This window comes from Megalobrama amblycephala, linkage group LG22 (genome assembly GCF_018812025.1).
Source record: "Megalobrama amblycephala isolate DHTTF-2021 linkage group LG22, ASM1881202v1, whole genome shotgun sequence".
In the NCBI taxonomy this organism is placed as follows: domain Eukaryota; kingdom Metazoa; phylum Chordata; class Actinopteri; order Cypriniformes; family Xenocyprididae; genus Megalobrama; species Megalobrama amblycephala.
The window spans coordinates 8657216-8678045 of NC_063065.1; the positions used below are offsets into that span (position 1 = coordinate 8657216).

The window sequence follows — 20830 nt, forward strand, 5'->3', positions numbered from 1 at the left end:
TCTTTAAGATAAGCTGTTAGACTTTAATTTCACCTGGGGCGTCAAGCAAGGAGCCAAAATACCATTATGTAAGTCTGTCACAGTCAATGATATCTAACCGCCTGCTACAGTGGTTTTGACTGACTTGTTGAGTGTTAATAGCGTTATGCATAATCAGTTTAATTAAGCTAGGTAATTCACTCTATATTTATGTTCTTAATATATATTTTATGAAAACAAAAGTGATATCAACTAAAACTAAACTAAATAATAATGGTATTGACAAAAATTAGTTTAGCATGTTTACTGAAGGTGGATTATGAAACTTTCTCATATAATGTATTTAAAGGATTAGTTCACTTTCAAATTAAAATTTCCTGATAATTTACTCACCCCCATGTCATCCAAGATGTCCATGTCTTTCTTTCTTCAGTGGAAAAGAAATTAAGATTTTTGATGAAAACATTCCAGGATTTTTCTCAATAGTGGACTTCAATGGAGCCCACTCTAAATTACAGTTTACAGCAATCCCAGACAAGAAATAAGGGTCTTATCTAGAGAAACCATTGCTCATTTTCTAAAAAAATAAATAAAATGTTTTATACATTTTAACCATAAATGCTCATCTTGAACTAGCTCTCTTCTTCTTCTTCTCTATTTGAATTCCAGCAGTGTAGACAATGCCCTTACTACTATTTAGCCCTATTACTGACCTCCACAGGTCAAAGTTTGAACTAAATTGTCATATACAATATGCTAGTGCAAGTATATAACAGTTAGTTCAAACTTTAGCCTGAGGAGGGCAGTAATACACTTAGCAGTGTCTACACTGCTGGAATTCTAATAGAGAAGAAGAGGAGAGCTAGTTTAAGATGAGCATTTATTGTTAAAACGTATATAATTTTTTTTTTTTTTTGGAAAATGAGCGATGGTTTCTCTAAATAAGACCCTTATTTCTAGTCTGGTATCGTGTAGAACGTTTTGAAGCTGCAATGAAACTGTAATTTTGACCTTCAACCGGTTGGGCTCCATTGAAGTCCACTATATGGAGAAAATCCTCAAATGTTTTCAAATGTTTTCAAAGAAAGACATGAACATCTTGGATGACATGGGGGTGAGTAAATTATCAGGAAATTTTAATTTGAAAGTGAACTAATCCTTTAATAAATGGTGGTTTAGAATTCATGACTTATATAAATGAATTTAGTTTCAGTTTCTCCTGAAAAGCCCCTAGTAGTCTCACACACGTCTGCAATTAAAAGTGAGAGATTTCAATATGATTTAATGGTTGTCCCAACAATAGAAGTTGTTGAGTTGTCCAATGAAATATTCTCATTGTGCATTTTATTTCTCAGATGGATTTTAGGGGGAATTCCATCTGTGGAAAAAACTAAAATATAGTCACCTGAGATTTGAAGGAAGGAGCACTGAGCAATTGAACTTTCTTACCTTTAACATTTTATGTGTTGCTGGTTTACAATAAAATATTATTTTACAGTAGGCTATTTACAGTAGCCTAGGTGTGTTTGTGTTTAATATTTGGCTACCTGCATTATTTTATATATTACAGGCTTATAGTAAATGGTCTTTTGAGTTTACAGTAGGTGTGTATCTCGTATTGTGTGTTTACAGTAGGTGTGTGTGTTTCCTCGTGTCTCAGTTTCCGCCTCCATTTTGTCACTGGTGTGTGTGTGTGTGTGTGTGTGTGTGTGTTTGTGTGACTGAGCTAAAGCCAGTGAGGAGGAATAACACACACACACTCACTCTTCAGCGGGTTTATTTTTTACACAGATCACCAGAAATGGACGGGTGAGCATTAAAAACGCTCTTCATTCATATGTATATAAAATAAACATTTAAATGTGAATTAGAAGAGTGTATTCACACTTATTGAAATGCTAACGCTGCTAACACGCTAACGCTGTACTTAAACACTTGTACATTTATAATCTCACTGTAACGGTTGTATTGTCTTATACAACATGTCAATAGATAAAATCCGCAAGAACTCAAATTAGTAAACATAACAAAAATGAGCCAAAAACAGCAAGCATGCGTTAGCAGGTTAGCATCACTAGCTGTTTGTTTGGTCATGTTGTCCACACAAAATGAAACAGGAGTTTAATTAAACAAGTCTTTTTACTAGTTTAATTTGTAATTAGTATATTAATGTGCTAGAATGTGATTTCATTTCCCAGTGGACCTCATTATGGGTTTATTTAGATTGTAATTGTTTCTTTTGTTAGCCTCACGTTAGCTTTTATACCTGGAAATAATAATATTTTATTAAACTAATATTATCAATCAGCCTCTTAGTGTTAGAACATTTCTTGAGTTGCATTTAAAGGTTTTTTTTTTTTTTTTTTGATTGATTAGTTATATTCAACCTACTAGCCCAAGTCTGTACTCTCTAGGTCTGTGTGTCAAAACCTAGTGAACTTGCTCCCTAGACTATATTCTGGACATTACAGTCCCAAAACCTAGTAACCTGTCTACCTAGACTACATTTTGGACATCATGGTACCAAAACCATGTAATCTGCCTGCCTAGTTACTATTTTTTTGAGTCTCATAACCTAGTAACCTGCTTACCTAAACAGCATTTTTGAGTATTTTACTCTCAAAATGTTTTTGCAAGATATCTGAACAACCTTTTTGAACCTTATAGTCCTGAAACCTAGTGAGCTGCCTACCTAGACAGCATTTTTCAACATTTCCTGGCCCGTTGGAAGACGAGCGGGATAAAGTGATGAAATTATGAAATGTTCATCAGCTTAATTTGTTGTCATTAAATAATGGAGGGGATTTGAAAAGATTCAGATTAAAGGATTTCTAGCCTTCCCTGTCTTTTTCAGTCCTGAACTTGCATGTAAATTCCTGGTGTTTAATATCTGTCTGATCAAATTTCTGTTTTCAACAGCATTGGTGACGTCGCAGTTGGTGTAAAGGTAAACACTGTTTTCGGTATCCTTTGTGCAGTTATGTAGTCTGGCTGATGGATGGGTGCATGGGTACAGTTAAGTAACCTCATGAGGGATTTTGCAGTGCAATAGCCACCTGGAAAGGAAACCGTACAACACTACTATGAATATGATCATAATGTTGTGGAATTTAGTTTTTAATAGATGTCTGTTTGTTGCACTGGTGAGTCCAAGTGGAAACCACAACAGAAATTTGACCCCATGGATACCAGAGCAGTGCTGGAGTTTCCTCTGCCACTGTTGCATAGCAAAGTAGGGCATTTTTTTTTTTAATAATAATAAAACATTTAATAATAGGGCTGTCATGATTATAAAATTGGCATGCAATTAATTGTCATACAACTAGTTGTATTAGTTGTTAAATCTTATTTTAAGGCATTAAATTGTACAAATGTTTACATTTTTTCCCTCTTAAATTCATGTTGTATGGAATCCAACCACCCTTAAAGGGATAGTTCACCCAAAAATGAAAATTCTGTCATCGTTTACTCACCCTCATGTTGAATGTTGAAAGTTGACAGTAGCCATTGACTTCCATAGTTTTTTTTTTTTCCTACAATGGAAGCCAATGGCTACCTTAAATTTCCTTTGTTTGGGTGGCAATATCTGAAATTTTTTATTTATTTAGTAGTAAGACCTACTCTGAGATAACCAGTGATGCTGTCATCTCACTCTTATTCAGCTAATTATGGAAAAAATTGGCATAAACAGCCAGGATAGGATCTAAAATCTGTACATTTCAAGTCCACAAACTTGCACATTAGTATTCTCACATTTTAAGGATTAGTTCACTTTCAAAAAAAATTTTCCTGATAATTTACTCACCCCCATGTCATAAGGAGAATAATCCTGGAATGTTTTCATCAAAAACCTTAATTTCTTTTCGACTGAAGAAAGAAAGACATGAACATCTTGGATGACATGGGGGTGAGTAAATTATCAGGAAATTTTTTTTTGAAAGTGAACTAATTTTTAAGATATTCGCCATTCCCTCGCAAACATTTTTTGAAGATAGATTAATAATAATTAGGAATTGTGTCACCATCCTACTTATTAATAATAAGTAGGATGGTGTCGGCTGGGGCCTTATTTCAATGCTGACATCAGACATTACATACAGTATATATATTAGTGTGATTTTTTTTATATGGAGTTTTGTCTTTAATTGTTGCTGTCCTGTCCCTATTTGTAAGATATAGGGTAGAATATGTGCCAATTTCACTCTCACCTCATTCTAAAATATAATCTATGATTTTTAGTATTGCTGTCAGGAGCATAATTTGTCTCTCTCTCTTTTTTTAAACTTATTTGCGTATCGTGTGGCGTCAAAGCCACAAGAAAAAAGACAAAGAAGCCTAGGGTGATGCAAACATAATTTGTTTTTGAATGGACAAAGAATTGCCAAGCCATTTAAGTGCATTATTGGATATTATGTGGCTGATTCTTTGTCGCTGAAAGAAATGTGTTGTGCGGAAATGTAGAATTGTCCCTTATATATTAGATACAGGCCTGTTACAGGTCTCCATCTCCGCTTTTCATAAAATTAGGCTGGTAGTAATTGAATGGGGGCAGTTTATGTCCGAGATAGTTAGAGAAGAACTTGTTCTTTCTCAGAGATGCTTTCTGAACACAGGCCTTTTAACTCGGTTTGTTTGCCAACAACAGAATTTTCCTCCCCGGAAAACAATGTTAACCAGTCTTTCTGGGAAAGCAGGTGGAAAAAGAAGCATTTGATCTTATTGCTTTAAAGTTATGTTTTTTTTCTCCTTCCTTTCTAATCAGTTTTGATGCTGAGGCTTGTCTGTTAAGACCTTGCCATCTCTTAATGCATTCTTCTGCTTTCTGTCATTTCGATGTGAAACTTCACCATTCCCTTGATTGCTTGTAGTGTCGATGCCCAGAAGGCAGACGCGGCGGCGAGTTTATTGGCGCCGTAAAAGCCACGTCCATAAAGAACAATTCGGTGGAATTTTTGGGAGGCACAAACCTGAGATGATCCTATTAGGAAGTTTGGTTTTGCGCCGGTTCGTTATTTGCCTGCCATCCCATCCTTCACTTTTAGCTGCACTTCAAGCGGCGACCCGATCGCGTCTGGGCCCTTTGGGAACGTGGGCAGCTCAGGATGAGATGACAGTGTCTGACATCTTAGACTCAACAAGATTAAAGCAACAATCTAGAAAAATAAGGCAGAAAGGCAGGAGCGCCTGGACGTGTGTTTTATGTGCCGTGATTCCTTAAGCTGTCCGTAGAGAGCTGTATTTCATTGTTTGGTTGAGGGGATTGTGAAGGGAGAATGTCTTTATTGGAGGCCAGGATTTTATCTTTCTCTTTGTGTGTCTCCGCAGAGAGGATCAGATGAGCTGCTGTCCGGCGGCATGTATAACAGCCCCAGTTCTGGGCTGAGTAGTATCAGCGGTAAGTTTCCCTGACTTTCCTCTTCCCAAAAATATGCCGTTTTCTCGACCATGAACAGCATTAAAACAATCAAATTATAACAGATGTTTCAGTGGGATATCTGATCTGAGATGATCCTATCTGGGAATAACCTTACGATCTCCTGTAGGTGGGCACCCACGCTTAAAAGCATGTGATCGGAATTGCGATTATGTGCGCTCTGCATCTTATTACATCTTCTCCAACAGTAGTTTTCACTATCCTATTTAGTAGAAGCAAGGCTTTACACGATTAAGGGAATATTTTCTTTCTCGGGTTCCTTCTGTGAAGAATTTCAATTGAAAGTGTGTGAAGTGTAATAGAAGAGAAACTTCAAGTACAATTCGTCATTATGTTCAGTGGTTTAATCAACATTTACTTCTTTATCCTGATGTTGGCATTATGATTTTAAGGGTTCAAGCACATCGCACTGAAACCCTATTGTAATTGTTAGAATTTCCAAAGCTCAGCATTCTCCCCTGAAAGTGATCGGGCAGACCAAACAGTAAGTCGCAGAGACTTGAAACTTTGAGGGATGGTAGTTCCCACCATGTCTACAATGTCACCAAGGCTTGCCCCAAATGGTGGCGCTACAACGATCAAAAGTATGTAATGGCTCATAACTCCTCGTTAGTCACAGGCTCAAGTGTCTTATATTGTTGGCTCAAGACGAACAAAATGTCTCGGACCCCTGTACGTCTCGGACCCTGGCGGAATTTTTGGGTATTTTGAATTTTTTGAAAAACCTACTTTTGCGAACTAGTCCTAGGTTTTTCGCCCGATCGGAGCTAAACCAGTGCTGATAGATTCTTTGGAGTCCAATTGTCAATAATTCTAAAAAAACAACAACTTAAATTTCGATTCACGTCCATGACGGAACGCCAAAATTTTAAAAGAGGGCCTGGCCACTTTTACTAAAACGGCTATCCTTCTTGAAAGGAATGAGATAATTTCACCAAACTTGGTACATATATGTATAGGCTCGGTCTATGGTCGCTTGAAAAAGGACGCGGCCACTGGCCACTTGGTAGCATCTAAAATGAAAAAACAAAACAAAAATGGCTATAGCTACGCAACAGTCAAGTCTGATCGACATGCAGTGTCTTTGTCCAAGGTGCCGCAATTCTCGAAAAACACGGCCGCCGTTGCCAATGAAGTTCGAGTGGCTGCCAGACAAGTTTAACAGAGGCCGATTGGAATGAAACTTGCTGGCCTGTTTGACTCATGGCCCTAGAGGCGTGTGAGAAATTCGAAAGAAATCGGCCACCGGGGGGCAACTTCGGGTTTTTCTCATGTGCGTAAAGGATTGAATTTCACGCGATTTTTCGCACATGCTCACGACATTGATACCATATAGTAGAACTGCTCCTCATTCTGAGCAACTTTGCTTCTAGGACCACCACTGTTATTTGTTAAATGTTGGAGATTATTTCAAAAACCTACTTTTGAGAACTAGTTTATGATTCAAACTCGATAACTGTTAAAAAGCTTTAAAACATAAATTCCCTTAGTAAATTGCCTGTTTTGGCTGTAAATGGTCTTTTCCATCTATGATCTTGGTATATTTTATTTATTTGTTTTGCTCTTTATTCCCTGTATAATGACCTCTTTCTGGCCAACGCAGATACGACATCAAACGGCAGTGACAGCAAAAAACTTCGAGTTGAAGACAGAGTCGGCGATGCCCCACCATCCCGTGTTCTACACATCAGAAAGTTACCCAACGATGTCTCAGAAACAGAGATCATTGCCCTGGGGCTTCCTTTTGGAAAGGTCACCAATATCCTCACACTGAAAGGCAAAAACCAGGTGCATGGCCCGCTGAAATGTTTTCAATTTCACTTTTGTCAGAGTTGGTTCTTGAGAGACATTTGCTATTTCTAGTCTGAGTAACATTTTCTAGTTCATCTTACCTCTTCACTGAAATAAATTTTGTCTTTAGGCGTTTCTGGAGCTCAGCACAGAGGAAGCTGCCATGACAATGGTCAATTATTACTCAGCTGTGACGCCTCACGTCCGTAGCATGCCTGTCTACATACAGTATTCTAATCACAAAGAACTCAAGACTGACAATTCAAACCAGGTAACAAATTACTTAACTTATCCACAAGTCAAAATGCTTCAAACGATAATTGACCTTTAAATCCAACAGCACTAATTTGGACTGTCACTTTTAATCAATTTAATGCATCTTTGATGAATATAAGTTAATAAAAAAAAAAAAAATCAAACTGACCCCAAAGTTTTGACTGTGAATTGTTGTGGTATTTAATTAAAAATAACAGTAATGGAAAGTAACTAAACAATCTGTTGTTGGTTACTTTACATATAATTCATAAGCTTTCTTCCTGTCTAAATGGGCATTTCTTGGCCCGAATGAGTTGCAATGAGGACCAAACTTTGACAAGTTACTGAATCGTGCTTATGTCTGATCTCCAGTCAGGTGGTACTCCCACATCAGGGTCCAACTCGAGTGTCGGTGGCGGTGCGCCCTCCAGTCCAGTACTGAGAATAATCATCGATAACATGTTTTACCCCGTCACCCTGGATGTGCTGCAGCAGGTGGGAAAGCCACAGTTTGGATCAGCCTCTTATTGACAGTTTATATTGGTGACAAGTTGATGTCCTGTTGATGCTGTGTGTGTTAATTCTGTTTTTTTTGTAATGTCTTTTTCCCTCTGTTGATAGCTCCCCTCAATGCTCTGCTTTCTCTGTCAATAGATCTTCTCAAAGTTTGGCACCGTCATGAAAATCATCACATTCACCAAGAACAATCAGTTTCAGGCCCTGTTGCAGTTCAACGATCCAACCAATGCGCAGCAAGCTAAAGGGGTGGGTTTGCTCTCAGCGGAAGTTCATGTGAAAAGCACGTTTTTAGTGCTCTACGAAGACGACACATTCTTTCTCTCTGTCTCTCTCTCCACCTTGCTCTTTTTTCTATCTTTTTCTGTTTTCTTCTAGGCTCTAGATGGTCAGAACATATACAATTCCTGCTGTACCCTTCGGATAGACTACTCAAAACTCGTCAACCTGAATGTGAAATACAATAACGATAAGAGCAGGGACTACACCAGACCGGAGCTTCCTGCTGGAGATGGGCAGCCTTCTCTGGATACCTCTATGGTCTCTGCCCTGAGTAAAGACTCCAGTTCCCTGCTCGGTAAGATCCCAGGTACTTGGCTCTTTTTTTACTATCTATTTTGTATGTCATCCAGTGTTTATTGTCTTCATTCACATGCCTTTGCGCACCCTCGTTGCGTGAAAGGAAATACTATTTTTGCACATTTTCTGTCTGCATTGACATGAAGAATATAGACATTTGAGAACTGTTAATACAGCCGATTGTCATTAAAAATATTTTCAGTATTAAATTAGCATGAACACACTTACCAGTGACGTTCAGTCCAGAGCTATGCTAAACACACTGGAGTGTTTACTCAAGTATGTCTTTCAAAAGAACTTTTTTTTAAGCTAGACACAACATCTTAAAAATGTGACACTCATGGCACGAGATGCTTAAAAAGCAAGACTATTTATCCGCTGTGTACTCAAGTTGAAAAAATGATCATTGGTTGTCTGTTTAATTCTAAACACTGTTTGTCACCAAAACCATCATCCATTTAAGACGTGATTGATTCTGAGCGCCGCTGAATAAGGACAGTATTTCAATCAGCGTCATTGATTGAACTCTGTCTGAATAGTGTGAAAATGAAAATAGAAAGCTGTGTTTATGAAAGACTGAATATAATTGGAATGTGCTCTTAAGTACTGTAAAATGTCATGTAGGCCTGTGTCTCTGAGTGCTTGAGTGACCTTTTCTCAGAGATCTGCTCATAAGACCTCTTAATTTAAAATGCAATTTGACATTTCCCCTGCCACGTAATCAAGCAGGTATTTTATTGATATTAGGCTTAAAATTATTAGGTTTTAAAATCCTGCATGGTCTTAACCTGGTCCCTTTCACATCAGGATAAAGGACTAATATGTTTTACCTGTATGTAATTCAGCTTTTATTGGCTGTCATAGCTTAAACAGACATGGGATGATGGCTATGCCACTTTCTTAAACTTTTCTCTATAGGTAAAGTTGACCAAATGATTACCTATTACCTAGCATCACTCTACAAATTTTGCAGTTTTGTGCTATGTTCATGTATGTAATTTAACTTCTGGTCTAGAATGCCTGTTTATACCTACCTGTGTGTTTCCAGGTGCTCTGAGCCCGTTGAGTGCGGCCGCTGCTGCTGCGGCCGCAGCTGGAAGAGTCGCTCTGTCCGGGCACACGGGGGCCAGCGGAGTGCTGCTCGTTAGCAATCTAAACGAAGAGGTCAGTGTACTATTACATCTCAGCTTCTCCCTTGCATTTACATTTTTCTGTTTCTCATGCCATGGTATATGTTTGGACTCAGAAAGTGCCACTTACTTCACTTATAAATGATTTTGCCTTGTACATTAACTCTGTACTTGTAAAGCATACAAAAAGTTAACTAAAACTTAACTGAAATTCCCTGGTCATATTTAAACCCAAAAATAAAAAAGTTTTTAATTTTTAAATTAAAAAAATCTTTTAAATATATAACCTATTTTATATATATATATATATATATATATATATATATATATATATATATATATATATATATATATATATATATATATATATATATATATTAGGGCTGCCCTCGAATAAAAATGTTCTGGTCGCACATTTATTAACAAACCATATAAACGATAATGAAGAGCCTTTTAATGCCGTCGTACCCTAATCAGTGCTCAAGCACATGCATAAAGCTTGCAGCAGCGCACCGGCAGAAGCAATGATTATGAATTTTTGTCATGAAAAACAAGAAGGAGACTGTCTAAACATTTGAATAATTTATCGATAATGTTTACTACGTTTTCGGCTGTAGTGATGAAGTCGACGATGCTGACTCATCATCTCCGCAGTAGTCGATGCGCCGATATGCACATTTCATACGGATTACATAACCTAAGAATATTTGTTTTCCATTTGAATTGGTTCATTTAAAAGTATACATTTCGCTTTCTATACATATATTTTTCATGTCTGTGAGGCAAGTTTACATGGAGGTTCGTTTTATTCTTCTTTTTTGGCGTGCCGAAATTCACAAAGAGAGACAGCAGAAAGCGCACCCTGTTTGTTTTCATTTTCGTTTTGTTATTGCGAGTGCACATAAATAAAAGTAGACTCTTCACAGATTCAAAAGATGTATTACTCTTATCTGTATGACCAAAAATGACATTAAGTCATTTTAAAATGAGTATTTTAAAGTGCAAGTGATCACACCGGCGCCTCCATTTAAGCTGTCATGCAGTAAGCGCGCTACTATTCAGCTTTCACACACTTGAATAGCCCACATTTATCTAGGGTAACGAGTAATAAAATTTTGGTTGACTAAGCCTCTTCTCGCTGACTAATGATCAGTCGATTATTAGGGGTTATATATTAGTGACTAGTAGGGGGAAAAACAATAACGGCTTAATTTTCATTTTTTTTCTTTTAAATAAAGGCTTAATTTTAGGGCTGCACGATATATCGCATGAGATTGTCACGCGCATTTCGTCAGTAAAGCCGGTTCCCTGATTACCGCTAATCCGCCATCACCTGCTTTCAAATGGAGCGGCATTTAATAGACAGAGCCATAGTTCACGGACAAGCCACGCAATATCGCGTTCATTATCGAAGGCGATTCATCTGCGATATGAACGCGATATTGCGTGGCTTTTCAGTGATCTACGGTTCTGTCTATTAAATGCCGCTCCATTTGAAAGCAGGTGATGCCGATTTAGCGGTAATCAGGGAACCGGCTTTACTGACGAAATGCGCGTGACAATCTCATGCGATATATCGTGCAGCCCTACTTAATTTCATATTTTTTACTTTTAATTTTGGGGTTAAATATGATCTAGGCATTTCTTTGTGTCTTTCTTAAACCCACTTGTTTATTATCATAACAACAAACTCATTAATTTTATTATCTGAATCCGTTAGTGCTTGTCTCTGTATGGTTTGACAACTTTCTCGGTTGTACCTGAAGTTCCACATAGCGTCTCATTCTCTCTCTTTTCTCTATAAACTCGCCGTCTCTCACTCTGTCAAAGCTAGTGAACCATGGATGTGGCATTACCCCTCTGCTCATCTGATAAAATCAACAAATATTTGTGTTCTTTAAACGTCAGACTGCACGTGTTGCTGTGAGGTCAATTGTAACTTTGTCTGTTCACACCATAACTTTAAAAGGTGGTTTTCATGTCCACACAAGCATGGCAATCACAAAGAACCGGGTAAAACTCTGTGAACCAAATGCTTGAAACTGTGACGCTTTCGGCTTTTCCTGATCTTCAATCTCCTGCATGCATCTTTAAAACTTCATAACTCTGCCGGTATTCAGATCATTGTTATCATTATCAGATTCTTCTTTTTATTTTTTGGTATAATGTATCCTTACCCTGGTACTGGGTAACTACATTTGGCACAATTATTTGCTGAGATAATGTGTAAATGCATAAAGCAGCCATTCTCTGACCAAACTCCTGCATTTCCTGTGTACTGACCTGTATTATATTTTTTGTCCCCCCTTTATTCATATTCTGCATTTGCTTCCCCCTCTTTTCTCCATTTTTGATTTTGTCCCTCTCTTCCATCCTGTCTCTCTCCCCCTCTGTCTCTCTCTCTCTTTCTTTTTCCCCTCATATCCTGTTTTTTTTTTCTTTTTGGTCCCTTCTTCTTGCCACACCTTGACCATACCTCGTTGTTCATGCTTTTTTTTGCTTGAACAAAACTTCGGACCCCCCAATTAACCGCCCTGAACCATGATCCATGACCACTTCACCATTCTGCGGAAACCACCCTCCGTTATGGATGATCTGTTCATCTCCGCTCTTCCTCGACTCTTCTCTCTGTCCGCTTGCTCCTCTCTCCTTCTAAAGATGGTTACGCCCCACAGTCTGTTTACCCTCTTCGGTATGTTCTCGTTAGCTCTACATTTTTTTTGTTTGATTTCTGTTATTCTTATTATTGTTCATGTGCTTTTAGTTATTTTATTTAAAGTCAACATGAAATGAAAATTGACCCAATTGACATTAATAATACATGTTCCTGTAGATACTGACCATTGATTATAGATAGATTTTACGTGTCTGATAACCCATGCAGTTTCTGATATTTTTTTCATTTTTGCTTTTAGACTTTATTTAGTTAAAAAAAAACTTTATCTGTAAGCTCAATGTTAAAGAGCTGATTTAGTCAATACTTGTTCAAAATATTGGTCAAAACTTGTTTTTGTTTTGATATATTGGTTTATTATTGTGACCAATAGTCAAATAGCTATTGATTCATTGTTGAGGGAACTTCTCTAAAATTTTACCAATAGTTGTTGCTGCTTAGGGATAGTTCACCCAAAAATGAATATTTTGTCATCTTTTACTCACCCTCAAGTTGTTCCAAACCTGTATACATTCTTCTGTTGAACACAAAAGAAGATATTTTGAAGAATATTGGTAACGGAACAGTTGATGGGCCCCACTGTACGGAAAAGGATTAGGGCCAAGCAATAATAAAAAAATAAAACCATCTCGAGATTAAAGTTGTTAAATTTCGAGAAAAAAGTCGAGATAAAATGTTGAGAATAAACTTGTTAAATTACGAGAAAAAACTCATTAAATTTCCAGAAAAATGTTGAGATAAAATGTTTAGAATAAACTCGTTAAATTACGAGAAAAAACTCGTTAAATTTCGAGAAAAAAGTGGAGATAAAATGTTGAGAATAAAGTCATTAAATTATGAGAAAAAAGTCGTTAATTATGAGAACAAATTCGTTAAATTATGAGAAAAAAAGTCGTTAAATTTCGAGAAAAAGTCGAGATAAAATGTTGAGAATAAAGTCATTAAATTACGAGTAAAAAAAAAATTTAATGACATTTTTCTCATAATTTAACGAATTTGTTCTCGTAATTTAACAACTTTTTTCTCGTAATTTAATGACTTTATTCTCAACATTTTATCTCGACTTTTTTCTCGAAATTTAACAACTTGTTTTTTTCTCGGAATTTAACGAGTTTATTCTCAACATTTTATCTCGCCTTTTTTTCTCAAAATTTAACGACATTTTTCTCATAATTTAACGAATTTGTTCTCGTAATTTAACAACTTTTTTCTCGTAATTTAATGACTTTATTCTCAACATTTTATCTCGACTTTTTTCTCGAAATTTAACAACTTTTTTTTTTCTCTGAATTTAATGAGTTTATTCTCAACATTTTATCTCAACTTTTTTCTCAAAATTTAACGACATTTTTCTCATAATTTAACGAATTTGTTCTCGTAATTTAACAACTTTTTTCTCGTAATTTAATGACTTTATTCTCAACATTTTATCTCGACTTTTTTCTCGAAATTTAACGACATTTTTCTCATAATTTAACGAATTTGTTCTCATAATTTAACAACTTTTTTCTCGTAATTTAATGACTTTATTCTCAACATTTTATTTCGACTTTTTTCCGAAATTTAACAACTTTAATCTCGAGATGGTTTTAATTTTTTATTATTGCTTGGCCCTAATCCTCTTCCGTACCACTGACTTCCATAGTGTGGGAAAAAAAAATACTATGGAAGTCAATGGAGCCCATCAACTCTTTGCTTACCCATATTCTTCAAAATATCTTTTGTATTTGTGTTCAGCAGAAGAAAGACATTCATACAGGTTTGTAACAGCCGAAGGGTAAACAGAATTTTCATTTTTGGGTTAATTTTTATCCTTTCAACTTCATAATAACAATGAACTCTACATTTAAATGTAGCCTCAAAAGTAGGTACTGGTGATTGTGGAGCTCTTCACAATCGACTAAAAACTCACATTCAGACTCTGTTGTAGCATAGAACGTCCACTTTAAGTTATTAATCAATTCTGAATGGATTCAAATCCAGCCCTACATTATTATTTTTTTTTTCTTGTTGAATGTTCTTGGAAATACATTATGGAAGTAAAAATGGATCGTAAATGCCATTTCATGTTGACTTTAAACCATTACCATTAATTGGCTTTTAGAGTAAAAGTCTTTTGCTCTATTTTTTTTTCAGTCTTTTGAAGTATATAATTTGTTTCAGTGCATGTAATCTTTGGTTAAGTTTGCACAGTTTTTATGTCCCATCTTAGTTCTTAATTTATTTAGAATTTGAGGGTGTATATATCAGAGTCTTCTGTCAGGTTGTGATTAGCTTTCTCCATTTCGATGAACGTTCTTTGATTCTGTCGTTCTGTCTTCCCACTCGCTGTGTCTCACTCCTCACTTTTTCCTCCCTCTCTCGCTTCTTCTCTGGCTGCTGGCTGCTGTGTTCGCAGGAGTTTATGGGGACGTGCAGCGTGTGAAGATTCTTTTTAATAAGAAAGACAGCGCACTGATACAGATGGCTGATATGAACCAGGCTCAGCTTGGTAAGATGCATAATGAAACATCCTAAACAGCACAACAGTTATTGTCACGGCTGAGTTTACACTCCAGTCAAATCCAGTTGCATCCACTCTTTAAAGATGACGTCAAATGAAAATAGACTCTGTTTTACATTCAGAATAAATGTCTTGGTTTTATTGTAGATTCATTCAAAAGAAAAATGTTTTCATTAAAATCTAATAGCTTTTGCCGCCTCTTAAACAACTTTTTTCCCAAGGCAGTGTGGGTGGGGCTCATTAATATTAATTAATAATAAAAACATCTGAAAAACTCTTATTTTTGATCAAATAAATGCAGTCTTGGTGAGCATAAGAGACTTCTTTCACAAACATTAAAAAAATCTTACTGACCCCAACTGTTGTGGATTTTGTCTGCACATTATGTCACGATTCTCTAAATCTTTCTCATTTCTCTTTGGTTGTACCTCAGCCATGAGCCATCTAAACGGTCAGAAGATGTATTCAAAGATCATTCGCGTTACGATGTCGAAGCATCAGACCGTTCAGTTACCGAGAGACGGTTTAGATGACCAGGGTCTCACCAAAGACTTCACAAACTCACCACTGCATCGTTTCAAAAAGCCTGGCTCCAAGAACTTCCAGAACATCTTCCCTCCTTCTGCCACGCTGCATCTGTCAAACATCCCGTGAGTAAAAGTGCTCTTCGGCACTTGTCAATCTTTATGTCAGTCGTCGCAGAACTAAGTCATTTTTCTGTCATGTTTTGAAGGCAAGACATAACTGAAGAAGACCTCAGAGTCCTGTTCTCCAATTCCGGTGGCACTGTGAAAGCTTTCAAGTTTTTCCAGTAAGTACGTCGCCATTTAGCTCCTCACCGTCTGCCTTTTCTTTCACTCTTGTGACCGTTTTTGCCGGGCTTTTTCTCTTCAGAGATCATAAAATGGCCCTAATTCAGATGACAACCATTGAAGAAGCTATTCAATGCCTGATCGACCTCCACAATTACAACATGGGTAATAACCACCACCTGAAGGTCTCCTTCTCCAAATCAACCATCTAAAGGAACCCAGAAGGTCTTCTTTTCAAGCGTTACCCGTTGACTGTTCAAATACACTGGGGACCACAATTTTGAGTTTCTTTACCCAAGTTTCATTCCTCAAGATGATGTTGAAAAAGGAAATATTGTGACTGTTTTCGAGGACATTTTTCTTACCCCGTTTCCCTCTTACCGGCGCTTCTGACACATATGCTCTTGAGTGGCGGAAGGGTGTCGTGGTGTAAAGGCTGAACCTCTTATAATAAGCAGAAAAGAATGTGCCTTACAAAACTTACAGAAATCTTTTCATACTTCATTTTCTCAAACACAGGCAGTCCTCCGAGCGTGAGATATTACACTAAGTTTTGTTAAGAAAAAAAATTCCTCGTGTCTGATCTGTATAGTGTGTAAAAGCCTTTGAAACGTTTTCCTTTTTTTGCGTATTTTATGTTTGTTCAATTCTTAATGGCTGTGATGTTTTGATTTAAGAATTGTAAATAAACCTGTGATTCTCTAGTGTTCGTCACTGAGATGTTAGGCCCACTCTTAACTCAACAATCCAACCAAACCTCACGTTATTTGAAGGGAAATCATTATTCATAGTGTTGCATGGATTGGAAATCACTTCTTTGTGTGATTTGGAAAGACGACTACGGTAGAAGGGACCAAAGTTTATGTGCCTATAGTCTTAATTTACTCCAAGATCGAGCAGTTTACTTCACTTTTCAGAAGAGAGCAGACCCGTGAACAGGCGAGAATGAGAATAATATTGATTGGCAATCCACACTATGATTTGTTTTAGAGGAACAAAAGAATCCTTGTGTATTTTTTTAAACATCTGTAGGAATGTATTATTCGGCATAGTTTGGATGTGGCACAATTAAAAGATTTTTTTCTAACAAAAGCGGGAAGGTCGACTTGGTTGTGTGTTTTGATTTCTCTTTTTCCTTCCTATTTTCTGTTTTTACCCGTGGCATGCTCAATAAACACTTGTGTAGTTCTGCATTCACTCTCTCTCTGTCTCTCTTCCGCCCCTCACTCTTGTTTGTTCACTACTTTTATGGTTCTGGCATCTTGTTCTCTTTCAGGGTGGGAAAAACTTCAGGAAGTTTGAAGTGTCAGTGGTTTTGGCAAAACAGATTTGGATAAAGATATTTGTTTGGATATGTTAGTGTTAAAAACATTTCCCACCCTGTAAATCCTTTTCGCTTCATCCTTCCAGGATTATTGCTTTGCCTTTTAGTTGATCCCTTCAGTTGACACTTGATTCTGTATAACATGTTCATGTGCTCCTGCCCTTCCGCTATTAAAAACAATGATCCTTACTGTGAAGTTCTCAGCAATCACATGACCTTTTTCTTTTAAAGTGGTGGCATTTATTTTAACCCATAATTTTGCATAAACCTTTAAAACAACCTTCATTTCATTTCAGATAAGTTTTTCAAATAATTTTTTTCTAGAATAGTATTCCTGTAGAACCAAGCAATTCATAACTACCTCAGTTGTGATATTGAGTGGTTGACCAAGTGTTCAAAAGATCTTTTGTCTGTTGTAGTCTGAAATGCATGAAATCTTTTACAAGCCAGATCTGAAGATTGAACTCGAGATTTGTTTCAGATCCATTTTTTAAGTTTCTCGCCATTCCAGATGTGATGTCACGCATAATGTGCAGTAGTGTTCAAATTCACTCATTCGTTCTTCATGTAGTAAACAATGTAGTGTTTGCTACAAAATAAAAGGTTCTTTATTGGCATCAATGCTTCCATGAAGAAACTTTAACATCCATGGAATCTTTCCACTGCACAAAAGGTTCTTTATAGTGGAAAAAGGTTCTTCGATTTATTAAAATGTCCATAACGCTAAAAAAATGGTTCTATTAAAGGGTTAGTTCACCCAAAAATGAAATTTGTCATTAATTACTCACCCTCATGTCTTTCCAAACCTGTAAGACCCCTCGTTCATCTTCAGAACACAAATTAAGATATTTTTTGATGAAATCCAAGTTGTTGTTTTTTTTATCCCCCATAGAAAGCAATTTAATTGCCATCTTTCAAGGTCCAGAAAGGTACTGAAGACATTTTTAAAATAGTCAGTGTGACTGCAGTGGTTCAACCTTAATGTTATGAAGCAACAAGAATACTTTTTGTGCGCAAAAACAAAAATAACTTTATTCAACTTCTTCTCTACCCTGTCAGACGTCTGCAGTTGACGCAGTTCAGTGCTTCTGTGTTTACGTCCGAATGCCGGCTCAGTATTTTGTTTTTGCGCACAAAAAGTTTTTGTCACTTAAGTAGTCACATTGACTTTTTTAACAATGTCTTTAATACCTTTCTGGACCTTGAATGAATCAACATTCAATTTGTTTTTAATATGAACGAAACTCTTGTGGGTTTGGAACGACACAAGGGTGAGTACTTAATGACAGAAATTTCATTTTTGGGTGAACTAACCCTTTAAAAACTGTACACTTCGTGCAACCAAAAATGGTTCTTCTATGGCATCACTGTGAAAACAAGAGTATATAGTGAATAGCGATTGATTGAATGATTTCGGACACAGCTTGTACATGAATATATGGGTCAATGACGTGAATATATGGGTCAATTTTGTCCAAAGGCCTTTAATAATAAAAAACAAACAAATGACATCCAAAGTATGTAAGGTAGTACAACTTGATTGCTTTTATTGAATCCAAAAGGTTTTAATTATATTTTACTACATATAAAGGTATTTTGATAAAATCATATATCAACATAGTGCAAAATGGTATTAAAATTATGTGTAGAAGTCATTGCTTTATGAGAAAAAATTCCGGAAAAATGAATTTCATTGATGTAATTCGGTGTAACCAATATAAAGGGACCATTTTGGATCAAGTTATATGGATGTGACATCATTCAGACACCTGCAAAGGGCCACATGGTCATAAAGCAAACTAATTAACTCTCTATTAACTATTTGAAAAATGTATGTTTTCACTTCCTCATACGCATGTCTCGAAACATCAGGTCATTCAGTACAACCGCTATAAAACATGGAAAATGTTGTAATATTTTAAAAACTTGTACTGAATATAAAATGTTTCATTGTCCTTTTGCTAGCTAGCTAGATATCAGCCTGTTAGCATGGGTATTTTGGTTAAACCGAATGACTTTTTTTGGTGACAAATTTTGTACATCTTGTAAAAAATGACATTGATTATAGCAACCACAATCTCATTAACACTTAATGAAACTTCAAAATTAATTACTTTTTTTTACACTTTTAAAAACCTTATTAGTCAATGACCCATATGAGTAAAAACACAGTAATGCTCCATTGCTTATGCTTTATTGTGCATCATTATGAAATCTCTGGGTGAGATATCATAATGGACCTAAGCAGAGGCAAAATTTCCAATTTTCTGTCTCCTTCTGCAACAAACCCTTTCCACATGAACAGTTCTATAAGAGTGTTTCTTGGCATCATGCTGATGCAAAAGACCAGATTTGAAAAACAAACCAGCGTCACATGCAATAAAACCTTAATGTGAAAATGTATATTTCCATTCAATATTTCATAGTCTCCTTCAAGTCTGAAGGCTTAAACCACTATTCACATGGGCCCAAAAGTTTCGTTTCTTTGCCTAAAACAAGGCTTTTCAACTCCCCCTTCAGCATTCCTTCATTTCACCGCTTTCTCGCTCTGTGCCGTTATTGAGTCTCTGTTGGATGGTCGTACTGTGATGGACGTCCTGTCTTGCCTTGTCTGATGAAGACAATCCTCTAGCCTTTTTCAAAGTTGGGCTCCGGATGCTGCAATTCATCACAGGCCAGACGGCAGCGTTGCTCCACGCTGCTTTTATTTTGCACACTTAAATCGAAACACTCGTGTTCTCGATCTACCTTTATAAACAAAAATGACACAATAAATCAGAGCAGGGACCCAGACCAAATCAATACCTCGTCTGGAGCGTGAATCATGTGCTCCAGACATCTGTATCCACCCGCCATTACGCTGGCACGGGGAGGGAGGTGTTCTTCTCCACTGGCCTTTTGTTTTCCATATAAATGCTTCTTGCCTTGAATAAAACCTTTGGTGAGGAGATGTACACCTGATGTCTTGATGTAGAACAAAGTTACATGTCGGTTAGCTCATTTACCACTTTTCGATAATGTTCTTTTCAGTGCTAAACACATACCTGAAATATACCACTGATTAATAAAGTCCTTCCGAAGCGAAGCGATGCTCTTGTGTAAAAAAGTAAAATATCTAGCTTCCACCAGACCGACTTGCGTATTCAACTTACGAAGAAAGTGTAAAACTCTCAGAGTTTAAAAAGCTTACGTTACATCCTACGCCTTCTCTATTCAACTTACGAAAAAAACTTAACCGACGCGACGCCAATTTACACTTTCTTCTTAAATTTAATATGGAAGCTAGATATTTTACTTCATAACTTCCCAGACAGCAACATAGTGTGGCCCAGATCCGGTCCACATCTGACACATGTGGATTACATGCGGACCAGATGTGGGCCGGAACACTACATTGCTTTCAGGGTTTTTAAATATGATTTTTTTTTTTTTTACATTTTTGTCGATGTTTTAGTGTGTCGTTAAGGAAAATAAGTATTCACAACACATTATGACTAGCATTTGACTTCAAGCTCAAGTTGACTTGTACGTATATGTCAGATGCAATATAATGTATGTTGTATACATATATATAATAAATATACACTGTATACATATTATCAAAGTCCCTTTAAGACAAGTCATTTCACTCGGCGGCCATCTTTGAAACGCCTCTCGGGCATCCTGGGCATCATGCAATCTCTTTGAATGGGGAAACATCAAGTTCTCCAAAACTGTTCGCCAACCTTACGATTAAATTTCATATTTGAAATCACCAATGAAATCTAACAACAGCCGGCTCATAAATGTAGTTTCTAAACGCTCGAATCATGACAAAAAAAAACTGCATTTTC

At 36.7% G+C, this 20830-nt stretch overlaps 1 protein-coding gene across 4 annotated transcripts; it reads left to right on the forward strand.

Annotated features, from left to right (window-relative positions):
* Nucleotides 1-1640: 1640 nt before the first annotated feature.
* ptbp2a (polypyrimidine tract binding protein 2a) lies at nt 1641-16866 on the forward strand. 4 transcript variants are annotated; one of them, XM_048174465.1, is made up of 15 exons: nt 1668-1788; nt 2899-2926; nt 3094-3211; nt 5305-5374; nt 7017-7201; nt 7335-7475; nt 7832-7954; nt 8114-8224; nt 8354-8552; nt 9603-9718; nt 12343-12376; nt 14757-14849; nt 15295-15511; nt 15595-15672; nt 15756-16866. In XM_048174465.1, exons 3-15 carry the CDS (start codon nt 3104-3106, stop codon nt 15883-15885), a joined length of 1605 nt encoding a protein of 534 aa, XP_048030422.1. In that variant the 5' UTR covers nt 1668-1788; nt 2899-2926; nt 3094-3103; the 3' UTR covers nt 15886-16866. The 4 variants fall into 4 exon arrangements, with proteins under 4 accessions (XP_048030423.1, XP_048030425.1, XP_048030422.1 ...); XM_048174464.1 differs by having other exon boundaries at nt 1669-1788; nt 8354-8564; XM_048174466.1 differs by lacking the exon at nt 3094-3211 and having other exon boundaries at nt 1641-1788; nt 8354-8564.
* The last annotated feature ends 3964 nt before the right edge of the window (nt 16867-20830 follow it).